General features: G+C 43.4%; 1 protein-coding gene across 1 annotated transcript in view; it reads right to left on the bottom strand.

The window, feature by feature from the left end:
- Positions 1-26,032, bottom strand: part of LOC306919189 (unconventional myosin-Ic-like) — a 96,149-nt gene that overhangs the window by 30,870 nt on the left and 39,247 nt on the right. Inside the window, exons 4-14 of the mRNA XM_079532013.1 lie at positions 21,352-21,362; positions 21,029-21,075; positions 15,923-16,003; positions 13,938-14,043; positions 11,824-11,941; positions 11,299-11,412; positions 10,405-10,481; positions 7,403-7,471; positions 7,004-7,088; positions 5,870-6,029; positions 2,827-2,910 (exon numbers count right to left, since the gene is read on the bottom strand). Of these exons, the coding sequence (XP_079388139.1) occupies positions 2,827-2,910; positions 5,870-6,029; positions 7,004-7,088; positions 7,403-7,471; positions 10,405-10,481; positions 11,299-11,412; positions 11,824-11,941; positions 13,938-14,043; positions 15,923-16,003; positions 21,029-21,075; positions 21,352-21,362 (952 nt within the window). The remainder of the gene's footprint in view (positions 1-2,826; positions 2,911-5,869; positions 6,030-7,003; positions 7,089-7,402; positions 7,472-10,404; positions 10,482-11,298; positions 11,413-11,823; positions 11,942-13,937; positions 14,044-15,922; positions 16,004-21,028; positions 21,076-21,351; positions 21,363-26,032) is intronic.

Genomic DNA, 26,032 nt, shown 5'->3' with positions numbered 1-26,032 from the left:
TAAATATTAATAATTATATTATAATCATGCTTCCATTCAGGGCTGATCTTCACTGTAGGCCCTCCTATAATGTAAACATCACTGTATGCCTTCCTATAGGCCTAATGATTACCTTACAGAACGTTTACAACATAGGAAGGCATATTGTGATGTTTACATTGAAGGGCATAGCGTGATGTTATTATAGGAGGGCATATCGTGATGTTATTATAGGAGGGCATAGCGTGATGTTATTATAGGAGGGCATATCGTGATGTTATTATAGGAGGGCATAGAGTGATGTTATTATAGGAGGGCATATCGTGATGTTATTATAGGAGGACATAGCGTGATGTTATTATAGGAGGGCATATCGTGATGTTATTATAGGAGGGCATAGCGTGATGTTATTATAGGATGACATAGCGTGATGTTATTATAGGACATAGCGTGATGTTATTATAGGAGGGCATAGCGTGATGTTATTATATGACATAGCGTGATGTTATTATATGACATAGCGTGATGTTATTATAGGAGGGCATATCGTGATGTTATTATAGGAGGGCATAGCGTGATGTTATTATAGGAGGGCATAGCGTGATGTTATTATCGGAGGGCATAGCGCGATGTTATTATAGGAGGGCATAGCGTGATGTTATTATAGGAGGACATAGTGTGATGTTATTATAGGAGGGCATAGCGTGATGTTATTATAGGAGGGCATAGCGTGATGTTATTATAGGAGGGCATATTGTGATGTTATTATAGGAGGGCATAGCGTGATGTTATTATAGGAGGGCATATCGTGCTGTTATTATAGGAGGGCATAGCGTGATGTTATTATAGGATGACATAGCGTGATGTTATTATAGGAGGGCATAGCGTGCTGTTATTATAGGAGGACATAGCGCAATGTTATTATAGGAGGGCATAACGTGATGTTATTATAGGATGACATAGCGTGATGTTATTATAGGAGGGCATAACGTGATGTTATTATAGAAGGGCATATCGTGATGTTATTATAGGAGGGCATATCGTGATGTTATTATAGGAGGGCATAGCGTGATGTTATTATAGGATGACATAACGTGATGTTATTATAGGAGGGCATAGCGTGATGTTATTATAGGAGGACATATCGTGATGTTATTATAGGAGGGCATAACGTGATGTTATTATAGGAGGGCATATCGTGATGTTATTATAGGAGGGCATATCGTGATGTTATTATAGGAGGGCATATAATGATGTTATTATAGGAGGTATATCGTGATGTTATTATAGGAGGGCATATCGTGAGGTTATTATAGGAGGGCATAGCGTGAGGTTATTATAGGAGGACATAGCGTTAGGTTATTATAGGAGGACATAGCGTTAGGTTATTATAGGAGGGCATAGCGTGAGGTTATTATAGGAGGGCATAGCGTGAGGTTATTATAGGAGGGCATAGCGTGATGTTATTATAGGAGGGCATGTCGTGAGGTTATTATAGGAGGACATAGCGTGAGGTTATTATAGGAGGGCATATCGTGATGTTATTATAGGAGGGCATAGCGTGATGTTATTATAGGATGGCATAGCGTGATGTTATTATAGGAGGGCATATCGTGAGGTTATTATAGGAGGACATATCGTGAGGTTATTATAGGAGGGCATAACGTGATGTTATTATAGGAGGGCATATCGTGAGGTTATTATAGGAGCACATATCGTGGTTATTATAGGACATAGCGTGAGGTTATTATAGGAGGGCATAACGTGATGTTATTATAGGAGGGCATATCATGATGTTATTATAAGAGGACATAGCGTGATGTTATTATAGGACATAGCGTGATGTTATTATAGGAGGACATAGCGTGATGTTATTATAGGAGGGCATATCGTGATGTTATTATAGGAGGGCATAGCGTGAGGTTATTATAGGAGGGCATATCGTGATGTTATTATAGGATGACATAACGTGATGTTATTATAGGAGGGCATAGCGTGATGTTATTATAGGAGGGCATAGCGTGATGTTATTATAGGAGGGCATAGCGTGATGTTATTATAGGAGGGCATAGCGTGATGTTATTATAGGAGGGCATAGTGATGTTATTATAGGACATAGCGTGATGTTATTATAGGACATAGCGTGATGTTATTATAGGATGACATATCGTGATGTTATTATAGGAGGGCATATCATGATGTTATTATAGGACATAGCGTGATGTTATTATAGGAGGGCATAGCGTGATGTTATTATAAGAGGACATAGCGTGATGTTATTATAGGAGGGCATAGCGGGATGTTATTATAGGAGGACATAGCGTGATGATATTATAGGAGGGCATAGCGTGATGTTATTATAGGAGGGCATAACGTGATGTTATTATAGGAGGGCATAGCGTGATGCTATTATAGGAGGGCATATCGTGAGGTTATTATAGGATGACATAACGTGATGTTATTATAGGAGGACATAGCGTGATGTTATTATAGGAGGGCATATCGTGAGGTTATTATAGGAGGGCATAACGTAATGTTATTATAGGAGGACATAGCGTGATGTTATTATAGGAGTACATATTGTGAGGTTATTATAGGATGACATAGCGTGAGGTTATTCTAGGAGGACATAGCGTGATGTTATTATAGGAGGGCATAGCGTGATGTTATTATAGGAGGACATAGCGTGATGTTATTATAGGAGGGCATAGCGTGATGTTATTATAGGACATAGCGTGATGTTATTATAGGACATAGCGTGATGTTATTATAGGATGACATAGCGTGATGTTATTATAGGAGGACATAGCGTGATGTTATTATAGGAGGGCATAGCGTGAGGTTTACCTGGTGTTTCCATTCTGGGCTGATCTTCTTACAGTAGCTCCACACCATGTTCTGCATGCACAGTTTACGCAGATAATCTGACGCCTGTCAATCAAAAAAATATGAATACATTTATTAAACACTGATACAGATAATCTGACGCCTGTCAATCAAATAAATATGAATACATTCATTATACACTGACACATTACATTTATTAAACACTAATTCATTTATTAAACACCAATACATTAACACATTTTGTGCCCAATGATGTGTCATCCCAGATGTGGCTGAAGTAGCTAAATGTAGCCAAAACACTCCCGAGGCGCTCGACAACAACGGGAGGTATGATTAAATCTACCGCGACGGGACCGCGGTGGGCCGTCTGACACAGGATCTTTGGTTAGAATTGGACGGAATGATTTAGATCAATTAAGAGTTATTCACGTTTTAAGATTTTCGATCTCATCCGCTAAAATGGGGGGGGGGTAACATTTTCGATGACGTCCCAACCGGAAAATAACATCGAATGTTGCCCAACAGACGCTCCCAGCCTGTGGAGCGGTGCTCCCAGCCTGTGGAGCGGTGCTCCCAGCCTGTGGAGCGATGCTCCCAGCCTGTGGAGCGGTGCTCCCAGCCTGTGGAGCGGTGCTCCCAGCCTGTGGAGCGGTCAGCCTGTGGAGCGGTGCTCCCAGCCTGTGGAGCGGTGCTCCCAGCCTGTGGAGCGATGCTCCCAGCCTGTGGAGCGGTGCTCCCAGCCTGTGGAGCGGTGCTCCCAGCCTGTGGAGCGATGCTCCCAGCCTGTGGAGCGATGCTCACAGCCTGTGGAGCGATGCTCCCAGCCTGTGGAGTGATGCTCCCAGCCTGTGGAGCGGCGCTCCCAGCCTGTGGAGCGATGCTCCCAGCCTGTGGAGCGATGCTCCCAGCCTGTGGAGCGGTGCTCCCAGCCTGAGGAGCGATGCTCCCAGCCTGTGGAGCGATGCTCCCAGCCTGAGGAGCGATGCTCCCAGCCTGAGGAGCGATGCTCCCAGCCTGTGGAGCGGTGCTCCCAGCCTGTGGAGCGATGCTCCCAGCCTGTGGAGCGGTGCTCCCAGCCTGAGGAGCGATGCTCCCAGCCTGTGGAGCGGTGCTCCCAGCCTGTGGAGCGGTGCTCCCAGCCTGTGGAGCGGTGCTCCCAGCCTGTGGAGCGGTGCTCCCAGCCTGTGGAGCGGTGCTCCCAGCCTGTGGAGCGATGCTCCCAGCCTGTGGAGCGGTGCTCCCAGCCTGTGGAGCGGTGCTCCCAGCCTGTGGAGCGGTGCTCCCAGCCTGTGGAGCGATGCTCCCAGCCTGAGGAGCGATGCTCCCAGCCTGTGGAGCGATGCTCCCAGCCTGAGGAGCGATGCTCCCAGCCTGTGGAGCGGTGCTCCCAGCCTGTGGAGCGGTGCTCCCAGCCTGTGGAGCGATGCTCCCAGCCTGTGGAGCGACGCTCCCAGCCTGTGGAGCGGTGCTCCCAGCCTGTGGAGCGGCGCTCCCAGCCTGTGGAGCGGCGCTCCCAGCCTGTGGAGCGGTGCTCCCAGCCTGTGGAGCGATGCTCCCAGCCTGAGGAGCGATGCTCCCAGCCTGTGGAGCGGTGCTCCCAGCCTGTGGAGCGATGCTCCCAGCCTGTGGAGCGGTGCTCCCAGCCTGTGGAGCGATGCTCCCAGCCTGTGGAGCGGTGCTCCCAGCCTGTGGAGCGGTGCTCCCAGCCTGTGGAGCGGTGCTCCCAGCCTGTGGAGCGATGCTCCCAGCCTGTGGAGCGGTGCTCCCAGCCTGTGGAGCGATGCTCCCAGCCTGTGGAGCGGTGCTCCCAGCCTGTGGAGCGGTGCTCCCAGCCTGTGGAGCGGTGCTCCCAGCCTGTGGAGCGGTGCTCCCAGCCTGTGGAGCGGTGCTCCCAGCCTGTGTAGCGATGCTCCCAGCCTGTGGAGCGGTGCTCCCAGCCTGTGGAGCGGTGCTCCCAGCCTGTGGAGCGATGCTCCCAGCCTGTGGAGCGATGCTCCCAGCCTGTGGAGCGGTGCTCCCAGCCTGTGGAGCGGTGCTCCCAGCCTGTGGAGCGATGCTCCCAGCCTGTGGAGCGGTGCTCCCAGCCTGTGGAGCGGTGCTCCCAGCCTGTGGAGCGGTGCTCCCAGCCTGTGGAGCGGTGCTCCCAGCCTGTGGAGCGATGCTCCCAGCCTGTGGAGCGGTGCTCCCAGCCTGTGGAGCGGTGCTCCCAGCCTGTGGAGCGGTGCTCCCAGCCTGTGGAGCGGTGCTCCCAGCCTGTGGAGCGATGCTCCCAGCCTGAGGAGCGATGCGATCGGTTTTGATATCAATAAATCTCCGTCCTTTTTATCAATCTCCGTCCTGGGCGCTGGGCGTTACTAATTGATAGAACGGAGAACTCCGTCCTGGGCGTTGGGCGTTACTAATTGATAGAACGGAGAACTCCGTCCTGGGCGCTGGGCGTTACTAATTGATTGAACTCCGTCCTGGGCGCTGGGCGTTACTAATTGATTGAACTCCGTCCTGGGCGCTGGGCGTTACTAATTGATTGAACTCCGTCCTTGCCGCTCAGGGTGTTAAATAGTAACATCATTTGTGGTCATTGAGTCTACAACCATGTTACTCTAAAATATTAATTACGATTTGAGATGACCTCATTTTACATCAAAGGCAGTTATAATTTGTTTGTGTCAACAACCAAGTTACACTGTAACATATCCACCTTTTATTACAATCAATCAATTCCGGGCCGTTTGTGGTTTGTGTCGTATGTAGTGTAGGTAGGGTGCAGTACCTCAGCCAGGACAGCAGGGGGCGCGGGCTAGCTCTGTGTGTGTGTGTGTGTGTAGTGCAGTACCTCAGCCAGGGCAGCAGGGGGGTATGTAGTGTATTTTATACAGGGTGCAGTACCTCAGCCAGGACAGCAGGGGGCATGTAGTGTATTTTATACAGGGTGCAGTACCTCAGCCAGGGCAGCAGGGGGCATGTAGTGTATTTTATACAGGGTGCAGTACCTCAGCCAGGGCAGCAGGGGGGTATGTAGTGTATTTTATACAGGGTGCAGTACCTCAGCCAGGGCAGCAGGGGGCGCCGGCCAGCTCTTGTCCAGGACATTCTTGGGGAGGTTCCTGTGCAGCTTCATCAGGAAGGAGAAGCGGACGTAGTCCAGGAAGTACTCGTTCTCGGCGCAGCGCGGCTCGCGGCGGAAGATGAACCCTTTGATGAACCTTTAATTAAAACAGTTAACCTCATTAATATTAATGATCCTTTAATTAAAACAGTTAACCTCATTAATATTAATGATCCTTTAATTAAAACAATTAACCTCATTAATATTAATGATCCTTTAATTAAAACAGTTAACCTCATTAATATTAATGATCCTTTAATTAAAACAATTAACCTCATTAATATTAGGATATTTAATTAAAACAATTAACCTCATTCATATTAATGTTTTTTTTAATATATATAAATGTTTGCAATAATCATGGAATTGTACGATAACAAAATATTCTTTAGTTTTGGGTCTGAGAGGCTAAATGTCATCAAATGGTGGTCCGTAGCTCAGATGGGTCTGAGAGGCTAAATGTCATCAGATGGTGGTCCGTGGCTCAGATGGGTCTGAGAGGCTAAATGTCATCAGATGGTGGTCCGTGGCTCAGATGGGTCTGAGAGGCTAAATGTCATCAAATGGTGGTCCGTGGCTCAGATGGGTCTGAGAGGCTAAATGTCATCAGATGGTGGTCCGTGGCTCAGATGGGTCTGAGAGGCTAAATGTCATCAGATGGTGGTCCGTGGCTCAGATGGGTCTGAGAGGCTAAATGTCATCAAATGGTGGTCCGTGGCTCAGATGGGTCTGAGAGGCTAAATGTCATCAGATGGTGGTCCGTGGCTCAGATGGGTCTGAGAGGCTAAATGTCATCAAATGGTGGTCCGTGGCTCAGATGGGTCCGAGAAGCTAAGGGATCCATTTCCGTCACCGCTAAACCCCTTATCCCTAAACTTCTTTGCCTTTTTTTACTATTTTGAAAAACATTTTTGAATAGTTCAACTAGCCAATCTACATTGACACGTTGTGAGCTTGTAGACTGGCCCTTTTAACTATTCACAAGAGTTTTGCAAAATAGTAAAAAAAAAGGCAAATAATTTAGGGATAAGGGGTTTAGCGGTGACGAAAATGGAGCCCTAAATGCATTACCTGCGGATGGTGTCGGCAGCCTGTCTCCTCCTCTGAGCTCTCCTCCTGGCCAGAATACCTCTCCACCAGGCCTGGATGAGGATGGCTGTACAAATACACACACAGTACTAATGTACAAATACACACACAGTACTAATGTACAAATACACACACAGTACTAATGTACTGAATAGTGGCTATGCACGTGACATCATCACAGTACGCGAAAGTTACGCGGGAACGCCTACTGAGTGGCAAAACACTACTGAACCTGGCCTTGATTGACAGCCCATTCATCGAATCAGAAAAGTCCTATCTGATTGACAGCCCATACATCCAAACAGACAAGTCCTATCTAGGGGGAGGGGGAGGGGGGGATGGGTAGGGGGAAGGGGAGGGGGAGGAGACATGTTTTCTTACCAGAGTTCCTGAGTTTTTGGTATTTAGATTTCTGGCTGTATCCTTTCCATCCTGCCTGGAGCTTAGTGGCTGAATGAAGACACAGAGAGAGGTGTTAACCTAGGTAACTAATATAACCTAGGTAACTAATATAACCTAGTTAACTAATATAACCTAGTTAACTAATATAACCTAGGTAACTAATATAACCTAGGTAACTAATATAACCTAGTTAACTAATATAACCTAGGTAACTAATATAACCTAGTTAACTAATATAACCTAGGTAACTAATATAACCTAGGTAACTACTATAACCTAGTTAACTAATATAACCTAGGTAACTAATATAACCTAGTTAACTAATATAACCTAGGTAACTAATATAACCTAGGTAACTAATATAACCTAGTTAACTAATATAACCTAGTTAACTAATATAACCTAGGTAACTACTATAACCTAGTTAACTAATATAACCTAGGTAACTAATATAACCTAGGTAACTAATATAACCTAGTTAACTAATATAACCTAGGTAACTAATATAACCTAGGTAACTAATATAACCTAGTTAACTAATATAACCTAGTTAACTAATATAACCTAGGTAACTACTATAACCTAGTTAACTAATATAACCTAGGTAACTAATATAACCTAGTTAACTAATATAACCTAGGTAACTAATATAACCTAGGTAACTAATATAACCTAGGTAACTAATATAACCTAGTTAACTAATATAACCTAGGTAACTAATATAACCTAGTTAACTAATATAACCTAGGTAACTAATATAACCTAGTTGACTAATATAACCTAGGTAACTAATATAACCTAGGTAACTAATATAACCTAGGTAACTAATATAACCTAGGTAACTAATATAACCTAGTTAACTAATATAACCTAGGTAACTAATATAACCTAGTTAACTAATATAACCTAGTTAACTAATATAACCTAGGTAACTAATATAACCTAGTTAACTAATATAACCTAGGTAACTAATATAACCTAGTTAACCAATATAACCTAGGTAACTAATATAACCTAGTTAACTAATATAACCTAGGTAACTAATATAACCTAGGTAACTAATATAACCTAGGTAACTAATATAACCTAGTTAACTAATATAACCTAGTTAACTAATATAACCTAGTTAACTAATATAACCTAGGTAACTAATATAACCTAGTTAACTAATATAACCTAGTTAACTAATATAACCTAGGTAACTAATATAACCTAGGTAACTAATATAACCTAGTTAACTAATATAACCTAGGAAACTAATATAACCTAGGTAACTAATATAACCTAGTTAACTAATATAACCTAGGTAACTAATATAACCTAGTTAACTAATATAACCTAGTTAACTAATATAACCTAGTTAACTAATATAACCTAGGTAACTAATATAACCTAGTTAACTAATATAACCTAGGTAACTAATATAACCTAGTTAACTAATATAACCTAGTTAACTAATATAACCTAGGTAACTAATATAACCTAGTTAACTAATATAACCTAGTTAACTAATATAACCTAGTTAACTAATATAACCTAGTTAACTAATATAACCTAGGTAACTAATATAACCTAGGTAACTAATATAACCTAGTTAACTAATATAACCTAGGTAACTAATATAACCTAGGTAACTAATATAACCTAGGTAACTAATATAACCTAGGTAACTAATATAACCTAGGTAACTAATATAACCTAGTTAACTAATATAACCTAGTTAACTAATATAACCTAGGTAACTAATATAACCTAGGAAACTAATATAACCTAGGTAACTAATATAACCTAGGTAACTAATATAACCTAGGTAACTAATATAACCTAGGTAACTAATATAACCTAGTTAACCAATATAACCTAGTTAACTAATATAACCTAGGTAACTAATATAACCTAGTTAACTAATATAACCTAGTTAACTAATATAACCTAGGTAACTAATATAACCTAGGTAACTAATATAACCTAGTTAACTAATATAACCTAGGTAACTAATATAACCTAGGTAACTAATATAACCTAGTTAACTAATATAACCTAGTTAACTAATATAACCTAGGTAACTAATATAACCTAGGTAACTAATATAACCTAGTTAACTAATATAACCTAGGTAACTAATATAACCTAGTTAACTAATATAACCTAGTTAACTAATATAACCTAGGTAACTAATATAACCTAGGTAACTAATATAACCTAGTTAACTAATATAACCTAGGTAACTAATATAACCTAGGAAACTAATAACCTAGGTAACTAATATAACCTAGGTAACTAATATAACCTGTATGGAGACAGAGATATGATAACCCAACTATAACCAGCCATAACTTAGTTAAATATGGGGGTGAAATGGTTAATTTAGGCATTTTGTTTTGAAGTCTCAGCCTCAAAGTAACGCCAGGTCGGAACGCTCTGAACCAATCAGTGCGTCACATCCCTTCAGGCTATGGGACGTGACATCCCTTCAGGCTATGGGACGTCACATCCCTTCAGGCTATGGGACGTAGCTCGCTCCATCTCATGTACATTTTACAAAGTGACAGAGAGACGAGCAGCAAAACTCATGGCTTACTTAGTTCTACCTAGAATGTTTTAGCGAGCTGATTAAGTTTAAACCGAGTAATACACCGTCTGGATGTCATATTGAATGAGATTAAAAACGTAAAAGTAAAAAAGTATTTGTGTTTGGAGGACGACAGCGATGGGAATCAAACGGGTGAGCTTCATTTTTATTGGCTTTCATTGATGTGGGCGTCGACACGTCATCACGCCTTTCGTTTTCAGGAAGTAATTACATTTTTATTTTTATGGACTTTTGATATAAAAATACACAAAAATGAAAAAAACGGATGTGGATCTAAAAGTGTGAAAAACGTACTTTTCATTTCACTAGGTCTTTAACTAACTAACCTAATAATACTAATACTAATACTAATAATATTATTATTATTATTATTATTATTAATAATCACCCAAGCTGTGTTTCCTGGTCTCCAGAGCGTCCTCTGTGGCGAACAACGTTTTGGGGAAACGGATGAAGATTTTGGATCTGAGGGAAAAAAACACAATAGATTAACCCATTAGCATTAGCGCGCGCTATGAGCTTGTAGATCTGCTTTTTTTTTCAATAGCTAAAATTATAACATAATGTTTAATGATGATGATGCTGAAAACATGCACTTTATGCGGCACTTTATATATTATATCTTATATCTTAGCACTTTTTTGCCTTTCTTATTTTTTATCTCTTATTCTTCTACCTGCACTAGATACGACCAGACCTCTGTTTATGCTATGGTGTCTCTTGTCTGTTGTTGTCCTGTATTGTTTTGTATTGTTTGTATGTCTGAAACCACTACTGTTGCAGTGGCTCAGGGGTAGAGTGCCTGGATGGTAACCGCAAGGTTGCCAGTTCAAACCCGGGCTCCCCCAGAGTTACTGTTGAAGTGTCCTTGAGCAAGACACTGAACCCCTAATTGCTCCCGATGTGCTAGTTGGTCCCTTGCATGGTTTCCGTTGCCATCGGTGTATGAATGTGTGTGTGAATGGGTGAATGTAACACATGTACACAATCTCTGTAAAGCGCCTTGGATAAAGGCGCTATATAAATGCACCATTTACCATTTAAACACAATTGCCCTTCTGGGACATTAAGAAAGTCCTTGAACCTCGAACCTTAAAACACCAAAAGTGGGTTAAGAAACACGCAATGAAGTTATAAATCATTGCGTGCGTGCGTGCGCGCGCGCGTGCGACCGTGCGTGCGTGCGTGCGACCGTGCGTGTGTGCGTGCGACCGTGCGTGCGTGCGCGCGCGCGTGCGTGTGTGCGTGCGTGCGTGCGACCGTGCGTGCGTGCGTGCCTGACCTGCCCAGCTTGTATTCTTCAGGTTTGTATCCGAGGTGTTTGACCAGAGTGGACACGCCTTCAAGCACCTTACCATCCCACCGGGGCCAAGTGGCTGGACACAGAGACTTATACCTGGAGAGTATAAATACTTTATTACACTGAGGACAGGTGGCTGGACACAGAGACTTATACCTGGAGAGTATAAATACTTTATTACACTGAGGACAGGTGGCTGGACACAGAGACTTATACCTGGAGAGTATAAATACTTTATACTAGTCTATAGGGTTTAGGGTATAGTCTATAGGGATTAGGGTATATATATAGGGTATAGTCTAGGGTTTAGGGTATCGTCTATAGGGTATAGGGTAGAGTCTATAGGGTTTAGGGTAGTCTATAGGGTTTAGGGTATAGTCTATAGGGTTTAGGGTATAGTCTATAGGGTTTAGGGTAGAGTCTAGGGTATAGTCTATAGGGTTTAAGGTATAGTCTATAGGGTAGAGTCTATAGGGTTTAGGGTATAGTCTATAGGGTTTAGGGTACCTCTGTAAGAAGACTTCATATCGTCGTCGATAAGCGAAGCCTGCTCGTCTGACTCTCAGGTTCTCCATCAGACCCAGATACTTCACCTGGTGACGGATCAGCACCTCATCAAACCGCCCTGTAGGGGGAGACAAACACATGGTGATGGATCAGCACCTCATCAAACCGCCTTGTAGGGGGAGACGCACGCGCGCGCGCACGCACGCACACGCACACACACACACACACACACACACACACACACACACACACACACACACACACACACACACACACACACACACACACACACACACACACACACACACACACACACACACACACACACACACACGAGGATGATGATGTCATCCTAATCAATTGCGCAGAATGACATTAGGCCCCTCCCCATGGAGTGATTGACACCAATGGTTCTTAAAGTGGGGTCCAGGGACCCCCAGGGGTCCTTGAGGGAGTTCCAGGGGGTCCCCAGCTAAATGATAGTTAGGAACCAAATGGACCCTTATGGGACTGTAACTCTGACAGTGTACATCTGTCAGAGTAAAATATGCCAGAGATAGAAATTCCATTAAATGGGGGTCGTTTCCTGTTGCATAATGAAACTGGGGGTCCTTGAAATTAAAATCTTCTCTTATGGGGGTCCCTGGCATATCTTATCAAATGGGGGTCCCTGGCATATCTTATCAAATGGGGGTCCCTGGCATATATTTTCAAATGGGGGTCCCTGGCATATATTTTCAAATGGGGGTCCCTGGCATATCTTTTCAAATGGGGGTCCCTGGCATATCTTTTCAAATGGGGGTCCCTGGCATATCTTTTCAAATGGGGGTCCCTGGCATATCTTCTCCTATGGGGGTCCCTGGCATATCTTCTCCTATGGGGGTCCCTGGCATATCTTATCAAATGGGGGTCCCTGGCATATCTTATCAAATGGGGGTCCCTGGCATATATTTTCAAATGGGGGTCCCTGGCATATATTTTCAAATGGGGGTCCCTGGCATACATTTTCAAATGGGGGTCCCTGGCATATCTTTTCAAATGGGGGTCCCTGGCATATCTTCTCCTATGGGGGTCCGTGGGGCTGATTAGTCATTTTGTGGGTCCTTGACATGAAAACGTTTGGGAACCACTGGACTACACTTTTACACCTGGGACCATTAGCATAGCATTAGCATAGCATTAGCAATATTAGGGGGTTAAAATAGGGTATAGGGTATAGGGTCTAGGGAATAGGGTATAGGGAATAGGGTTTAGGGAATAGGGTCTAGGGAATGGGGTCTAGGGAATAGGGTTTAGGGTCTAGGGAATAGGGTCTAGGGAATAGGGTCTAGGGAATGGGGTCTAGGGAATAGGGAATGGGGTTTAGGGAATATGGTTTAGGGTCTAGGGAACAGGGTCTAGGGAATATGATTTAGGGTCTAGGGAATAGGGTCCAGAGAATAGGGTTTAGGGTCTAGGGAATAGGATCTAGGGAATAGGGTTTAGGGTATAGGGAATGGGGTCTAGGGAATAGGGTTTAGGGTCTAGGGAATAAGGTCTAGGGAATAGGGAATGGGGTCTAGGGAATAGGGTCTAGGGAATAGGGTCTAGGGAATAGGGAATGGGGTCTAGGGAATAGGGTTTAGGGTCTAGGGTTTAGGGAATAGGGTCTAGGGAATAGGGTCTAGGGAATAGGGAATGGGGTCTAGGGAATAGGGTCTAGGGATTATGGTTTAGGGTCTAGGGAATATGATTTAGGGTCTAGCGAATAGGGACTAGAGAATAGGGTTTAGGGTCTAGGGAATAGGGTCTAGGGAATAGGGTTTAGGGTATAGGGAATGGGGTCTAGGGAATAGGGTTTAGGGTCTAGGGAATAGGGTCTAGGGAATAGAGTATAGGGTCTAGGGAATAGGGTATAGGGTCTAGGGAATAGGGTTTAGGGTCTAGGGAATAGGGAATGGGGTCTAGGGAATAGGGTTTAGGGTCTAGGGAATAGAGTATAGGGTCTAGGGAATAGGGTCTAGGGAATAGGGTATAGGGTCTAGGGAATAGGGTTTAGGGTCTAGGGTCTAGGGAATAGGGTTTAGGGTCTAGGGAATGGGGTCTAGGGAATGGGGTTTCTTAAGGTTCCTTACCAGCCTGTTTGGAGTCATTGGGTTTGATGCAGCGAACGTAGGACGGCTCCTTAGACATCAGGATCTCCATGAGTTTAGCCAGACTGGCTTTGAACTGTGTGGCTGCCTGGAGGCGCGCACACGCACACACACACACACACACACACACACACACACACAGAGAGAGAGGCACACACACACACACACACACACACACACACACACACACACACACACACACAGAGAGACACACACACACACACACACAATCACAAATAATAATGAGAATAAATAAAACTCTAGTTAACTACACTAAGCGCCATGCAGTCACCAACACCGACAGGAATAAATGTCAGCGAGACCTAACAAATAATAAAGAAACAATTATGTTATGTCCAAAATGTTATGTCCAAATTGATGTTATGTCCAAAATGATGTTATGTCCAAAATGATGTTATGTCCAAAATGTTATGTCCAAAATGATGTTATGTCCAAAGAAAACAGTTGAAGGATGCAGGAGAGACAGAGAGAGACGGACGAGACTGACAGGAGCAACAATGGTCTCACTGAGACACTCTCTGTGTGTGTGTGTGTGTGTGTGTGTGTGTGTGTGTGTGTGTGTGTGTGTGTGAAGGTCAGAGGTCAGCAGGACATTCCCCAGCCAGTGGGAGGATGGAGAGAATCCCCATCAGAAGCGTCAGAACCTCCCACTGCTGGAGAGACCGGCTGGGAAACACTGAGTTAACATCCCACGGCTGGAGGCACCCTGTCACACTGACTGGGAAACACTGGCCTCAGTTACTTAGTTGCACAAAATGTATTCAGAATGAATTAATTAATTCCGAACAGAGATTCATACCCAACTGTTTACATGGAACCTGAATAGAAGTATTCCTATTCCTCATATTGTTTACACGACCAAAGCATTCATTCTGAATATAACTTTGGACTATAGAGATGGCCAACGCATAACCGTTATCCCTTAAGAAATGACTAACCGACAAACACTAACAGCTATTATCTGATGAAAAAACCACACGCAACCTCCACCCAAAACAACCCAGAGCTAAAAAACACAGCATCCATACACCCATACACTGCAATGGCACTGTAATTCGCCGATGGGTTTGTAAATAGCACATTTTATTATGGTAAAAAAAAACTGGTGTATTTGTATTTTTCTAATGGGTAAAATAGCGCATTTCTGCGCACATAAAATGTCTCCAAATGGCCATCCCTGCTTGGACATGCAGGGCATAAAGCACTATAGTCTACTAAGGGCAGACATGTGTAAAATAATACATGTATTCTAAACTCCCAGTAGCATTCAGAATAAAGTGTTTATATGGTGATCTATACCGATTCAAACGGTATATACCACCACCGCTCCAGAACCGAATGACAATTAATTCGGAATGGGATATTCTATTCCAATTCCAATCATTATTCTGATGACTGGAATTAATCCATTCATTCCGAATGAATTTCTGCATGTAAATGTGGCCAGTGAGAATTCTGTCCTACTGACACAACTAGCTTTAACTTCATACTGTCATACTGACTGGGAAACACTGAGAATTCTGTCCTACTGACACAACTAGCTTTAACTTCATACTGTCATACTGACTGGGAAACACTGAGAATTCTGTCCTAACACAACTAGCTTTAACTTCATACTGTCATACTGACTGGGAAACACTGAGAATTCTGTCCTAACACAACTAGCTTTAACTTCATACTGTCATACTGACTGGGAAACACTGAGAATTCTGTCCTACTGACACAACTAGCTTTAACTTCATACTGTCACACTGACTGGGAAACACTGAGAATTCTGTCCTACTAACACAACTAGCTTTAACGTTATACTGTCCTATAAAGTTAATTGACTTTAACACATTTAGACCTGAGGCCGATTCTTAAAAAAAGGCTTCTAAATCTTGACAGTTTAAATAAATGAAGCTGATTCAGAGGTGTGTGCGTGCGTGCGTGTGTGTGCAACTCACAGTTTCAGGGCGTTTCCTGTCCGTAAGCTCCTCCTTCTCAAAGCACTGGTTCAGAATCTTATTCTCCGACATGCACATCACCTGCACGCACGCACGCACACAATAATTAATACAATTTAGGCATTTATCAGACGCTCTTAATCCAGAGAGATTTACAGTAAGCAAGAACACATAGAAATAGAACAATAGAACAACACATGGTGATACATCACATACATAGAAATAGAACAATAGAACAACACATGGTGATACATCACATACATAGAAATAGAACAATAGAACAACAAATGGTGATACATCACATACATAGAAATAGAACAATAGAACAACACATGGTGATCACATATATATAAATAGTAATCTAGGGTCATACGTAAGACACAGTGGAATATCTATATAATGAAACTATGAGTCTACACTATATAGTGCTATGTCTACATAACTATGAGTCTACACTATAGAGTGCTATGTCTACATAACTATGAGTCTACACTATAGAGTGCTATGTCTACATAACTATGAGTCTACACTATAGAGTGCTATGTCTACATAACTATGAGTCTACACTATATAGTGCTATGTCTACATAACTATGAGTCTACACTATAGAGTGCTATGTCTACATAACTATGAGTCTACACTATAGAGTGCTATGTCTACATAAAATGCTATCTAAGTCACATTAGTTGAGTCTTTGCATACGCCTGTAAGGTGCTGAAGAGGTGGGTTTTCAGACTACGGTGGAAGATTGGGAGTGAGTCTGTAGTTCTGACTGCAATGGGAAGTTCATTCCATAGTTTAGATTGGGAGTGAGTCTGTAGTTCTGACTGTAATGGGAAGTTCATTCCATAGTTTAGATTGGGAGTGAGTCTGTAGTTCTGACTGCAATGGGAAGTTCATTCCATAGTTTAGATTGGGAGTGAGTCTGTAGTTCTGACTGCAATGGGAAGTCCATTCCATAGTTTAGATTGGGAGTGAGTCTGTAGTTCTGACTGCAATGGGAAGTTCATTCCATAGTTTAGATTGGGAGTGAGTCTGTAATTCTGACTGCAATGGGAAGTTCATTCCATAGTTTAGATTGGGAGTGAGTCTGTAGTTCTGACTGCAATGGGAAGTTCATTCCATAGTTTAGATTGGGAGTGAGTCTGTAGTTCTGACTGCAATGGGAAGTTCATTCCATAGTTTAGATTGGGAGTGAGTCTGTAGTTCTGACTGCAATGGGAAGTTCATTCCATAGTTTAGATTGGGAGTGAGTCTGTAGTTCTGACTGCAATGGGAAGTTCATTCCATAGTTTAGATTGGGAGTGAGTCTATAGTTCTGACTGCAATGGGAAGTTCATTCCATAGTTTAGATTGGGAGTGAGTCTGTAGTTCTGACTGCAATGGGAAGTTCATTCCATAGTTTAGATTGGGAGTGAGTCTGTAGTTCTGACTGCAATGGGAAGTTCATTCCATAGTTTAGATTGGGAGTGAGTCTGTAGTTCTGACTGTAATGGGAAGTTCATTCCATAGTTTAGATTGGGAGTGAGTCTGTAGTTCTGACTGCAATGGGAAGTTCATTCCATAGTTTAGATTGGGAGTGAGTCTGTAGTTCTGACTGCAATGGGAAGTTCATTCCATAGTTTAGATTGGGAGTGAGTCTGTAGTTCTGACTGCAATGGGAAGTTCATTCCATAGTTTAGATTGGGAGTGAGTCTGTAGTTCTGACTGCAATGGGAAGTTCATTCCATAGTTTAGATTGGGAGTGAGTCTGTAGTTCTGACTACAATGGGAAGTTCATTCCATAGTTTAGATTGGGAGTGAGTCTGTAGTTCTGACTGCAATGGGAAGTTCATTCCATAGTTTAGATTGGGAGTGAGTCTGTAGTTCTGACTGCAATGGGAAGTCCATTCCATAGTTTAGATTGGGAGTGAGTCTGTAGTTCTGACTGCAATGGGAAGTTCATTCCATAGTTTAGATTGGGAGTGAGTCTGTAATTCTGACTGCAATGGGAAGTTCATTCCATAGTTTAGATTGGGAGTGAGTCTGTAGTTCTGACTGCAATGGGAAGTTCATTCCATAGTTTAGATTGGGAGTGAGTCTGTAGTTCTGACTGCAATGGGAAGTTCATTCCATAGTTTAGATTGGGAGTGAGTCTGTAGTTCTGACTGCAATGTGAAGTTCATTCCATAGTTTAGATTGGGAGTGAGTCTGTAGTTCTGACTGCAATGGGAAGTTCATTCCATAGTTTAGATTGGGAGTGAGTCTGTAGTTCTGACTGCAATGGGAAGTTCATTCCATAGTTTAGATTGGGAGTGAGTCTGTAGTTCTGACTGCAATGGGAAGTTCATTCCATAGTTTAGATTGGGAGTGAGTCTGTAGTTCTGACTGCAATGGGAAGTTCATTCCATAGTTTAGATTGGGAGTGAGTCTGTAGTTCTGACTGTAATGGGAAGTTCATTCCATAGTTTAGATTGGGAGTGAGTCTGTAGTTCTGACTGCAATGGGAAGTTCATTCCATAGTTTAGATTGGGAGTGAGTCTGTAGTTCTGACTGCAATGGGAAGTTCATTCCATAGTTTAGATTGGGAGTGAGTCTGTAGTTCTGACTGCAATGGGAAGTTCATTCCATAGTTTAGATTGGGAGTGAGTCTGTAGTTCTGACTGCAATGGGAAGTTCATTCCATAGTTTAGATTGGGAGTGAGTCTGTAGTTCTGACTGACATGGGAAGTTCATTCCATAGTTTAGATTGGGAGTGAGTCTGTAGTTCTGACTGACATGGGAAGTTCATTCCATAGTTTAGATTGGGAGTGAGTCTGTAGTTCTGACTGCAATGGGAAGTTCATTCCATAGTTTAGATTGGGAGTGAGTCTGTAGTTCTGACTGCAATGGAAAGTTCATTCCATAGTTTAGATTGGGAGTGAGTCTGTAGTTCTGACTGCAATGGGAAGTCCATTCCATAGTTTAGATTGGGAGTGAGTCTGTAGTTCTGACTGCAATGGGAAGTCCATTCCATAGTTTAGATTGGGAGTGAGTCTGTAGTTCTGACTGCAATGGGAAGTTCATTCCATAGTTTAGATTGGGAGTGAGTCTGTAGTTCTGACTGCAATGGGAAGTTCATTCCATAGTTTAGATTGGGAGTGAGTCTGTAGTTCTGACTGCAATGGGAAGTTCATTCCATAGTTTAGATTGGGAGTGAGTCTGTAGTTCTGACTGCAATGGGAAGTCCATTCCATAGTTTAGATTGGGAGTGAGTCTGTAGTTCTGACTGCAATGGGAAGTCCATTCCATAGTTTAGATTGGGAGTGAGTCTGTAATTCTGACTGCAATGGGAAGTTCATTCCATAGTTTAGATTGGGAGTGAGTCTGTAGTTCTGACTGCAATGGGAAGTTCATTCCATAGTTTAGATTGGGAGTGAGTCTGTAGTTCTGACTGCAATGGGAAGTTCATTCCATAGTTTAGATTGGGAGTGAGTCTGTAGTTCTGACTGCAATGTGAAGTTCATTCCATAGTTTAGATTGGGAGTGAGTCTGTAGTTCTGACTGCAATGGGAAGTCCATTCCATAGTTTAGATTGGGAGTGAGTCTGAAGTTCTGACTGCAATGGGAAGTCCATTCCATAGTTTAGATTGGGAGTGAGTCTATAGTTCTGACTGCAATGGGAAGTTCATTCCATAGTTTAGATTGGGAGTGAGTCTATAGTTCTGACTGCAATGGGAAGTTCATTCCATAGTTTAGATTGGGAGTGAGTCTGTAGTTCTGACTGCAATGGGAAGTTCATTCCATAGTTTAGATTGGGAGTGAGTCTGTAGTTCTGACTGCAATGGGAAGTTCATTCCATAGTTTAGATTGGGAGTGAGTCTGTAGTTCTGACTGCAATGGGAAGTTCATTCCATAGTTTAGATTGGGACGTGTGGAGCGTTGTCATATTGTCTCTTGAATAGTTTTAATTTAGTTTTAGTCACATTTTAGTCACCTGGAATGTTTTAGTGTTAGTTTAATTTTAGTCGACTAAATATCATAAGAATTTAGTTGACTAAATCTACAGTTGATTTAGTCGACTAAAATGTATTTTGGCGGGCCTTAACGCGTTGTGAGCTTGTATATCTGCTATTTTCAGCATGCAACCAAGTGTAAAATGACTTATACTGGTCCACTAGTCCCTTCCTGACATTTTAGTCTAGTTTTTATTTGTTGACGAAATTGTCAGTATATTTAGTCTTAGTTTTAGTCACCATAGCTTATACTGTAGTTTCCATGTAGTTTTCCTCGACCGACAGTTTTCGTCACAGTTTTTTTTTTTTTTTGCTATAATTTTTATCCCACGATTTTGTAACCCATTTTTCACCCCTGTGTCAATTATCTAATGTGATCCTAGGCTCTACACACCCTCCGCCAACCTAGTCTCCATATATGGGGGACATGGGGAGAGCAACAGACTTGAACTCATGCTTCCTTCATGCCTGAGTGTCCAAGTTGCTCCTTTAAACATGACAGGGGGTAGTTTCCCTGGTTGGACGTAGCGCGTGGAAGGAACACGTTATTCCAACCAGTTCCTTTCCCCTCCATCAGGCGCCCCGGCTGGCCAGGGGGAGGCAGTATAGAGACCAGGATTACTGAATGTTTTTTGTGAGGGTACCTATCCTAGGGGACACAGGGAGAACATGTGAGGGTACCTACCCTAGGGGACACGGGGAGAACATGTGAGGGTACCTACCCTAGGGGACACAGGGAGAACATGTGAGGGTACCTACCCTAGGGGACACGGGGAGAACATGTGAGGGTACCTACCCTAGGGGACACAGGGAGAACATGTGAGGGTACCTACCCTAGGGGACACGGGGAGAACATGTGAGGGTACCTACCCTAGGGGACACGGGGAGAACATGCAAACTCCACACAGAAAGGCCCTTTCGCCAACCCCGCCTCGGGTATGGGCCCTGATGACGCGGAGGAGGAAACACGCCGCCAGCACCCACATTCCCGAGCGGGAATCGAACCCAGGACCTTCTAGCTGTGAGGCGACAGCACTACCCACTGTGCCACCGCGCTCCCTCGTCACAGTTTTTAGTGGATGAAATCAACAGTGGTCTGAGTCTCAATATAATAATAAATAATGAGTCTCACCTCCTTCAAGTTCCTAAACAGGAGATCGTTGTTCTTGTCCAAGAATCCTGAGATGGACACAATTATTATATTATTCTAAATGGTGCATTTATAAAGCACCTTTATAAATTCACACACACACACACACACACACACACACACACACACACACACACACACACACACACACACACACACACACACACACACACACACACACACACACACACACACACACACACACACACACACACACACACACACACACACACCTTCATAGATTGTGTGGGTGGACACTTAACCAGATGGAGGTATTGGTTGGGTGGAGATTAGTCTCACGTTACCAGACTGTTGCCTCTGGAGCAACGGAAGCTCTGATCATGAGTCAAATATAAATGCTTCCGTCGTACAGTCTGGAGCAACGGAAGCTCTGATCATGAGTCAAATATAAATGCTTCCGTCATACAGTCTGGAGCAACGGAAGCTCTGATCACGAGTAAAATATAAATGCTTCCGTCGTACAGTCTGGAGCAACGGAAGCTCTGATCATGAGTCAAATATAAATGCTTCCGTCATACAGTCTGGAGCAACGGAAGCTCTGATCACGAGTAAAATATAAATGCTTCCGTCGTACAGTCTGGAGCAACGGAAGCTCTGATCACGAGTCAAATATAAATGCTTCCGTCGTACAGTCTGGAGCAACGGAAGCTCTGATCATGAGTCAAATATAAATGCTTCCGTCGTACAGTCTGGAGCAACGGAAGCTCTGATCATGAGTAAAATATAAATGCTTCCGTCATACAGTCTGGAGCAACGGAAGCTCTGATCATGAGTAAAATATAAATGCTTCCGTCATACAGTCTGGAGCAACGGAAGCTCTGATCATGAGTAAAATATAAATGCTTCCGTCGTACAGAGCAACGGAAGCTCTGATCACGAGTCAAATATAAATGCTTCCGTCGTACAGTCTGGAGCAACGGAAGCTCTGATCACGAGTCAAATATAAATGCTTCCGTCGTACAGTCTGGAGCAACGGAAGCTCTGATCATGAGTCAAATATAAATGCTTCCGTCGTACAGTCTGGAGCAACGGAAGCTCTGATCATGAGTAAAATATAAATGCTTCCGTCGTACAGTCTGGAGCAACGGAAGCTCTGATCATGAGTCAAATATAAATGCTTCCGTCGTACAGTCTGGAGCAACGGAAGCTCTGATCACGAGTCAAATATAAATGCTTCCGTCGTACAGTCTGGAGCAACGGAAGCTCTGATCACGAGTCAAATATAAATGCTTCCGTCGTACAGTCTGGAGCAACGGAAGCTCTGATCACGAGTCAAATATAAATGCTTCCGTCGTACAGTCTGGAGCAACGGAAGCTCTGATCAAGAGTCAAATATAAATGCTTCCGTCGTACAGTCTGGAGCAACGGAAGCTCTGATCACGAGTAAAATATAAATGCTTCCGTCGTACAGTCTGGAGCAACGGAAGCTCTGATCACGAGTCAAATATAAATGCTTCCGTCGTACAGTCTGGAGCAACGGAAGCTCTGATCACGAGTAAAATATAAATGCTTCCGTGTCTGATCACGAGTAAAATATAAATGCTTCCGTCGTACAGTCTGGAGCAACGGAAGCTCTGATCACGAGTCAAATATAAATGCTTCCGTCGTACAGTCTGGAGCAACGGAAGCTCTGATCATGAGTCAAATATAAATGCTTCCGTCGTACAGTCTGGAGCAACGGAAGCTCTGATCATGAGTAAAATATAAATGCTTCCGTCATACAGTCTGGAGCAACGGAAGCTCTGATCATGAGTAAAATATAAATGCTTCCGTCGTACAGTCTGGAGCAACGGAAGCTCTGATCACGAGTCAAATATAAATGCTTCCGTCGTACAGTCTGGAGCAACGGAAGCTCTGATCACGAGTCAAATATAAATGCTTCCGTCGTACAGTCTGGAGCAACGGAAGCTCTGATCACGAGTAAAATATAAATGCTTCCGTCGTACAGTCTGGAGCAACGGAAGCTCTGATCACGAGTAAAATATAAATGCTTCCGTCATACAGTCTGGAGCAACGGAAGCTCTGATCATGAGTAAAATATAAATGCTTCCGTCGTACAGTCTGGAGCAACGGAAGCTCTGATCACGAGTAAAATATAAATGCTTCCGTCGTACAGTCTGGAGCAACGGAAGCTCTGATCACGAGTCAAATATAAATGCTTCCGTCGTACAGTCTGGAGCAACGGAAGCTCTGATCACGAGTCAAATATAAATGCTTCCGTCGTACAGTCTGGAGCAACGGAAGCTCTGATCACGAGTAAAATATAAATGCTTCCGTCGTACAGTCTGGAGCAACGGAAGCTCTGATCATGAGTAAAATATAAATGCTTCCGTCGTACAGTCTGGAGCAACGGAAGCTCTGATCATGAGTAAAATATAAATGCTTCCGTCGTACAGTCTGGAGCAACGGAAGCTCTGATCATGAGTCAAATATAAATGCTTCTGTCATACAGTCTGGAGCAACGGAAGCTCTGATCATGAGTAAAATATAAATGCTTCCGTCGTACAGTCTGGAGCAACGGAAGCTCTGATCACGAGTAAAATATAAATGCTTCCGTCGTACAGTCTGGAGCAACGGAAGCTCTGATCACGAGTCAAATATAAATGCTTCCGTCGTACAGTCTGGAGCAACGGAAGCTCTGATCACGAGTAAAATATAAATGCTTCCGTCGTACAGTCTGGAGCAACGGAAGCTCTGATCATGAGTCAAATATAAATGCTTCCGTCATACAGTCTGGAGCAACGGAAGCTCTGATCACGAGTAAAATATAAATGCTTCCGTCGTACAGTCTGGAGCAACGGAAGCTCTGATCACGAGTCAAATATAAATGCTTCCGTCGTACAGTCTGGAGCAACGGAAGCTCTGATCATGAGTCAAATATAAATGCTTCCGTCGTACAGTCTGGAGCAACGGAAGCTCTGATCATGAGTAAAATATAAATGCTTCCGTCATACAGTCTGGAGCAACGGAAGCTCTGATCATGAGTAAAATATAAATGCTTCCGTCATACAGTCTGGAGCAACGGAAGCTCTGATCATGAGTAAAATATAAATGCTTCCGTCGTACAGAGCAACGGAAGCTCTGATCACGAGTCAAATATAAATGCTTCCGTCGTACAGTCTGGAGCAACGGAAGCTCTGATCACGAGTCAAATATAAATGCTTCCGTCGTACAGTCTGGAGCAACGGAAGCTCTGATCATGAGTCAAATATAAATGCTTCCGTCGTACAGTCTGGAGCAACGGAAGCTCTGATCATGAGTAAAATATAAATGCTTCCGTCGTACAGTCTGGAGCAACGGAAGCTCTGATCATGAGTCAAATATAAATGCTTCCGTCGTACAGTCTGGAGCAACGGAAGCTCTGATCACGAGTCAAATATAAATGCTTCCGTCGTACAGTCTGGAGCAACGGAAGCTCTGATCACGAGTCAAATATAAATGCTTCCGTCGTACAGTCTGGAGCAACGGAAGCTCTGATCACGAGTCAAATATAAATGCTTCCGTCGTACAGTCTGGAGCAACGGAAGCTCTGATCAAGAGTCAAATATAAATGCTTCCGTCGTACAGTCTGGAGCAACGGAAGCTCTGATCACGAGTAAAATATAAATGCTTCCGTCGTACAGTCTGGAGCAACGGAAGCTCTGATCACGAGTCAAATATAAATGCTTCCGTCGTACAGTCTGGAGCAACGGAAGCTCTGATCACGAGTAAAATATAAATGCTTCCGTGTCTGATCACGAGTAAAATATAAATGCTTCCGTCGTACAGTCTGGAGCAACGGAAGCTCTGATCACGAGTCAAATATAAATGCTTCCGTCGTACAGTCTGGAGCAACGGAAGCTCTGATCATGAGTCAAATATAAATGCTTCCGTCGTACAGTCTGGAGCAACGGAAGCTCTGATCATGAGTAAAATATAAATGCTTCCGTCATACAGTCTGGAGCAACGGAAGCTCTGATCATGAGTAAAATATAAATGCTTCCGTCGTACAGTCTGGAGCAACGGAAGCTCTGATCACGAGTCAAATATAAATGCTTCCGTCGTACAGTCTGGAGCAACGGAAGCTCTGATCACGAGTCAAATATAAATGCTTCCGTCGTACAGTCTGGAGCAACGGAAGCTCTGATCACGAGTAAAATATAAATGCTTCCGTCGTACAGTCTGGAGCAACGGAAGCTCTGATCACGAGTAAAATATAAATGCTTCCGTCATACAGTCTGGAGCAACGGAAGCTCTGATCATGAGTAAAATATAAATGCTTCCGTCGTACAGTCTGGAGCAACGGAAGCTCTGATCATGAGTAAAATATAAATGCTTCCGTCGTACAGTCTGGAGCAACGGAAGCTCTGATCATGAGTCAAATATAAATGCTTCCGTCGTACAGTCTGGAGCAACGGAAGCTCTGATCATGAGTAAAATATAAATGCTTCCGTCGTACAGTCTGGAGCAACGGAAGCTCTGATCACGAGTAAAATATAAATGCTTCCGTCGTACAGTCTGGAGCAACGGAAGCTCTGATCACGAGTCAAATATAAATGCTTCCGTCGTACAGTCTGGAGCAACGGAAGCTCTGATCACGAGTCAAATATAAATGCTTCCGTCGTACAGTCTGGAGCAACGGAAGCTCTGATCATGAGTAAAATATAAATGCTTCCGTCGTACAGTCTGGAGCAACGGAAGCTCTGATCATGAGTAAAATATAAATGCTTCCGTCGTACAGTCTGGAGCAACGGAAGCTCTGATCATGAGTAAAATATAAATGCTTCCGTCGTACAGTCTGGAGCAACGGAAGCTCTGATCATGAGTAAAATATAAATGCTTCCGTCGTACAGTCTGGAGCAACGGAAGCTCTGATCATGAGTAAAATATAAATGCTTCCGTCGTACAGTCTGGAGCAACGGAAGCTCTGATCATGAGTAAAATATAAATGCTTCCGTCGTACAGTCTGGAGCAACGGAAGCTCTG

Source organism: Electrona antarctica, assembly GCF_951216825.1.
Source record: "Electrona antarctica genome assembly, contig: scaffold_51, whole genome shotgun sequence".
NCBI lineage: Eukaryota > Metazoa > Chordata > Actinopteri > Myctophiformes > Myctophidae > Electrona > Electrona antarctica.
This window is presented reverse-complemented; position numbering and strand designations above follow the sequence as displayed.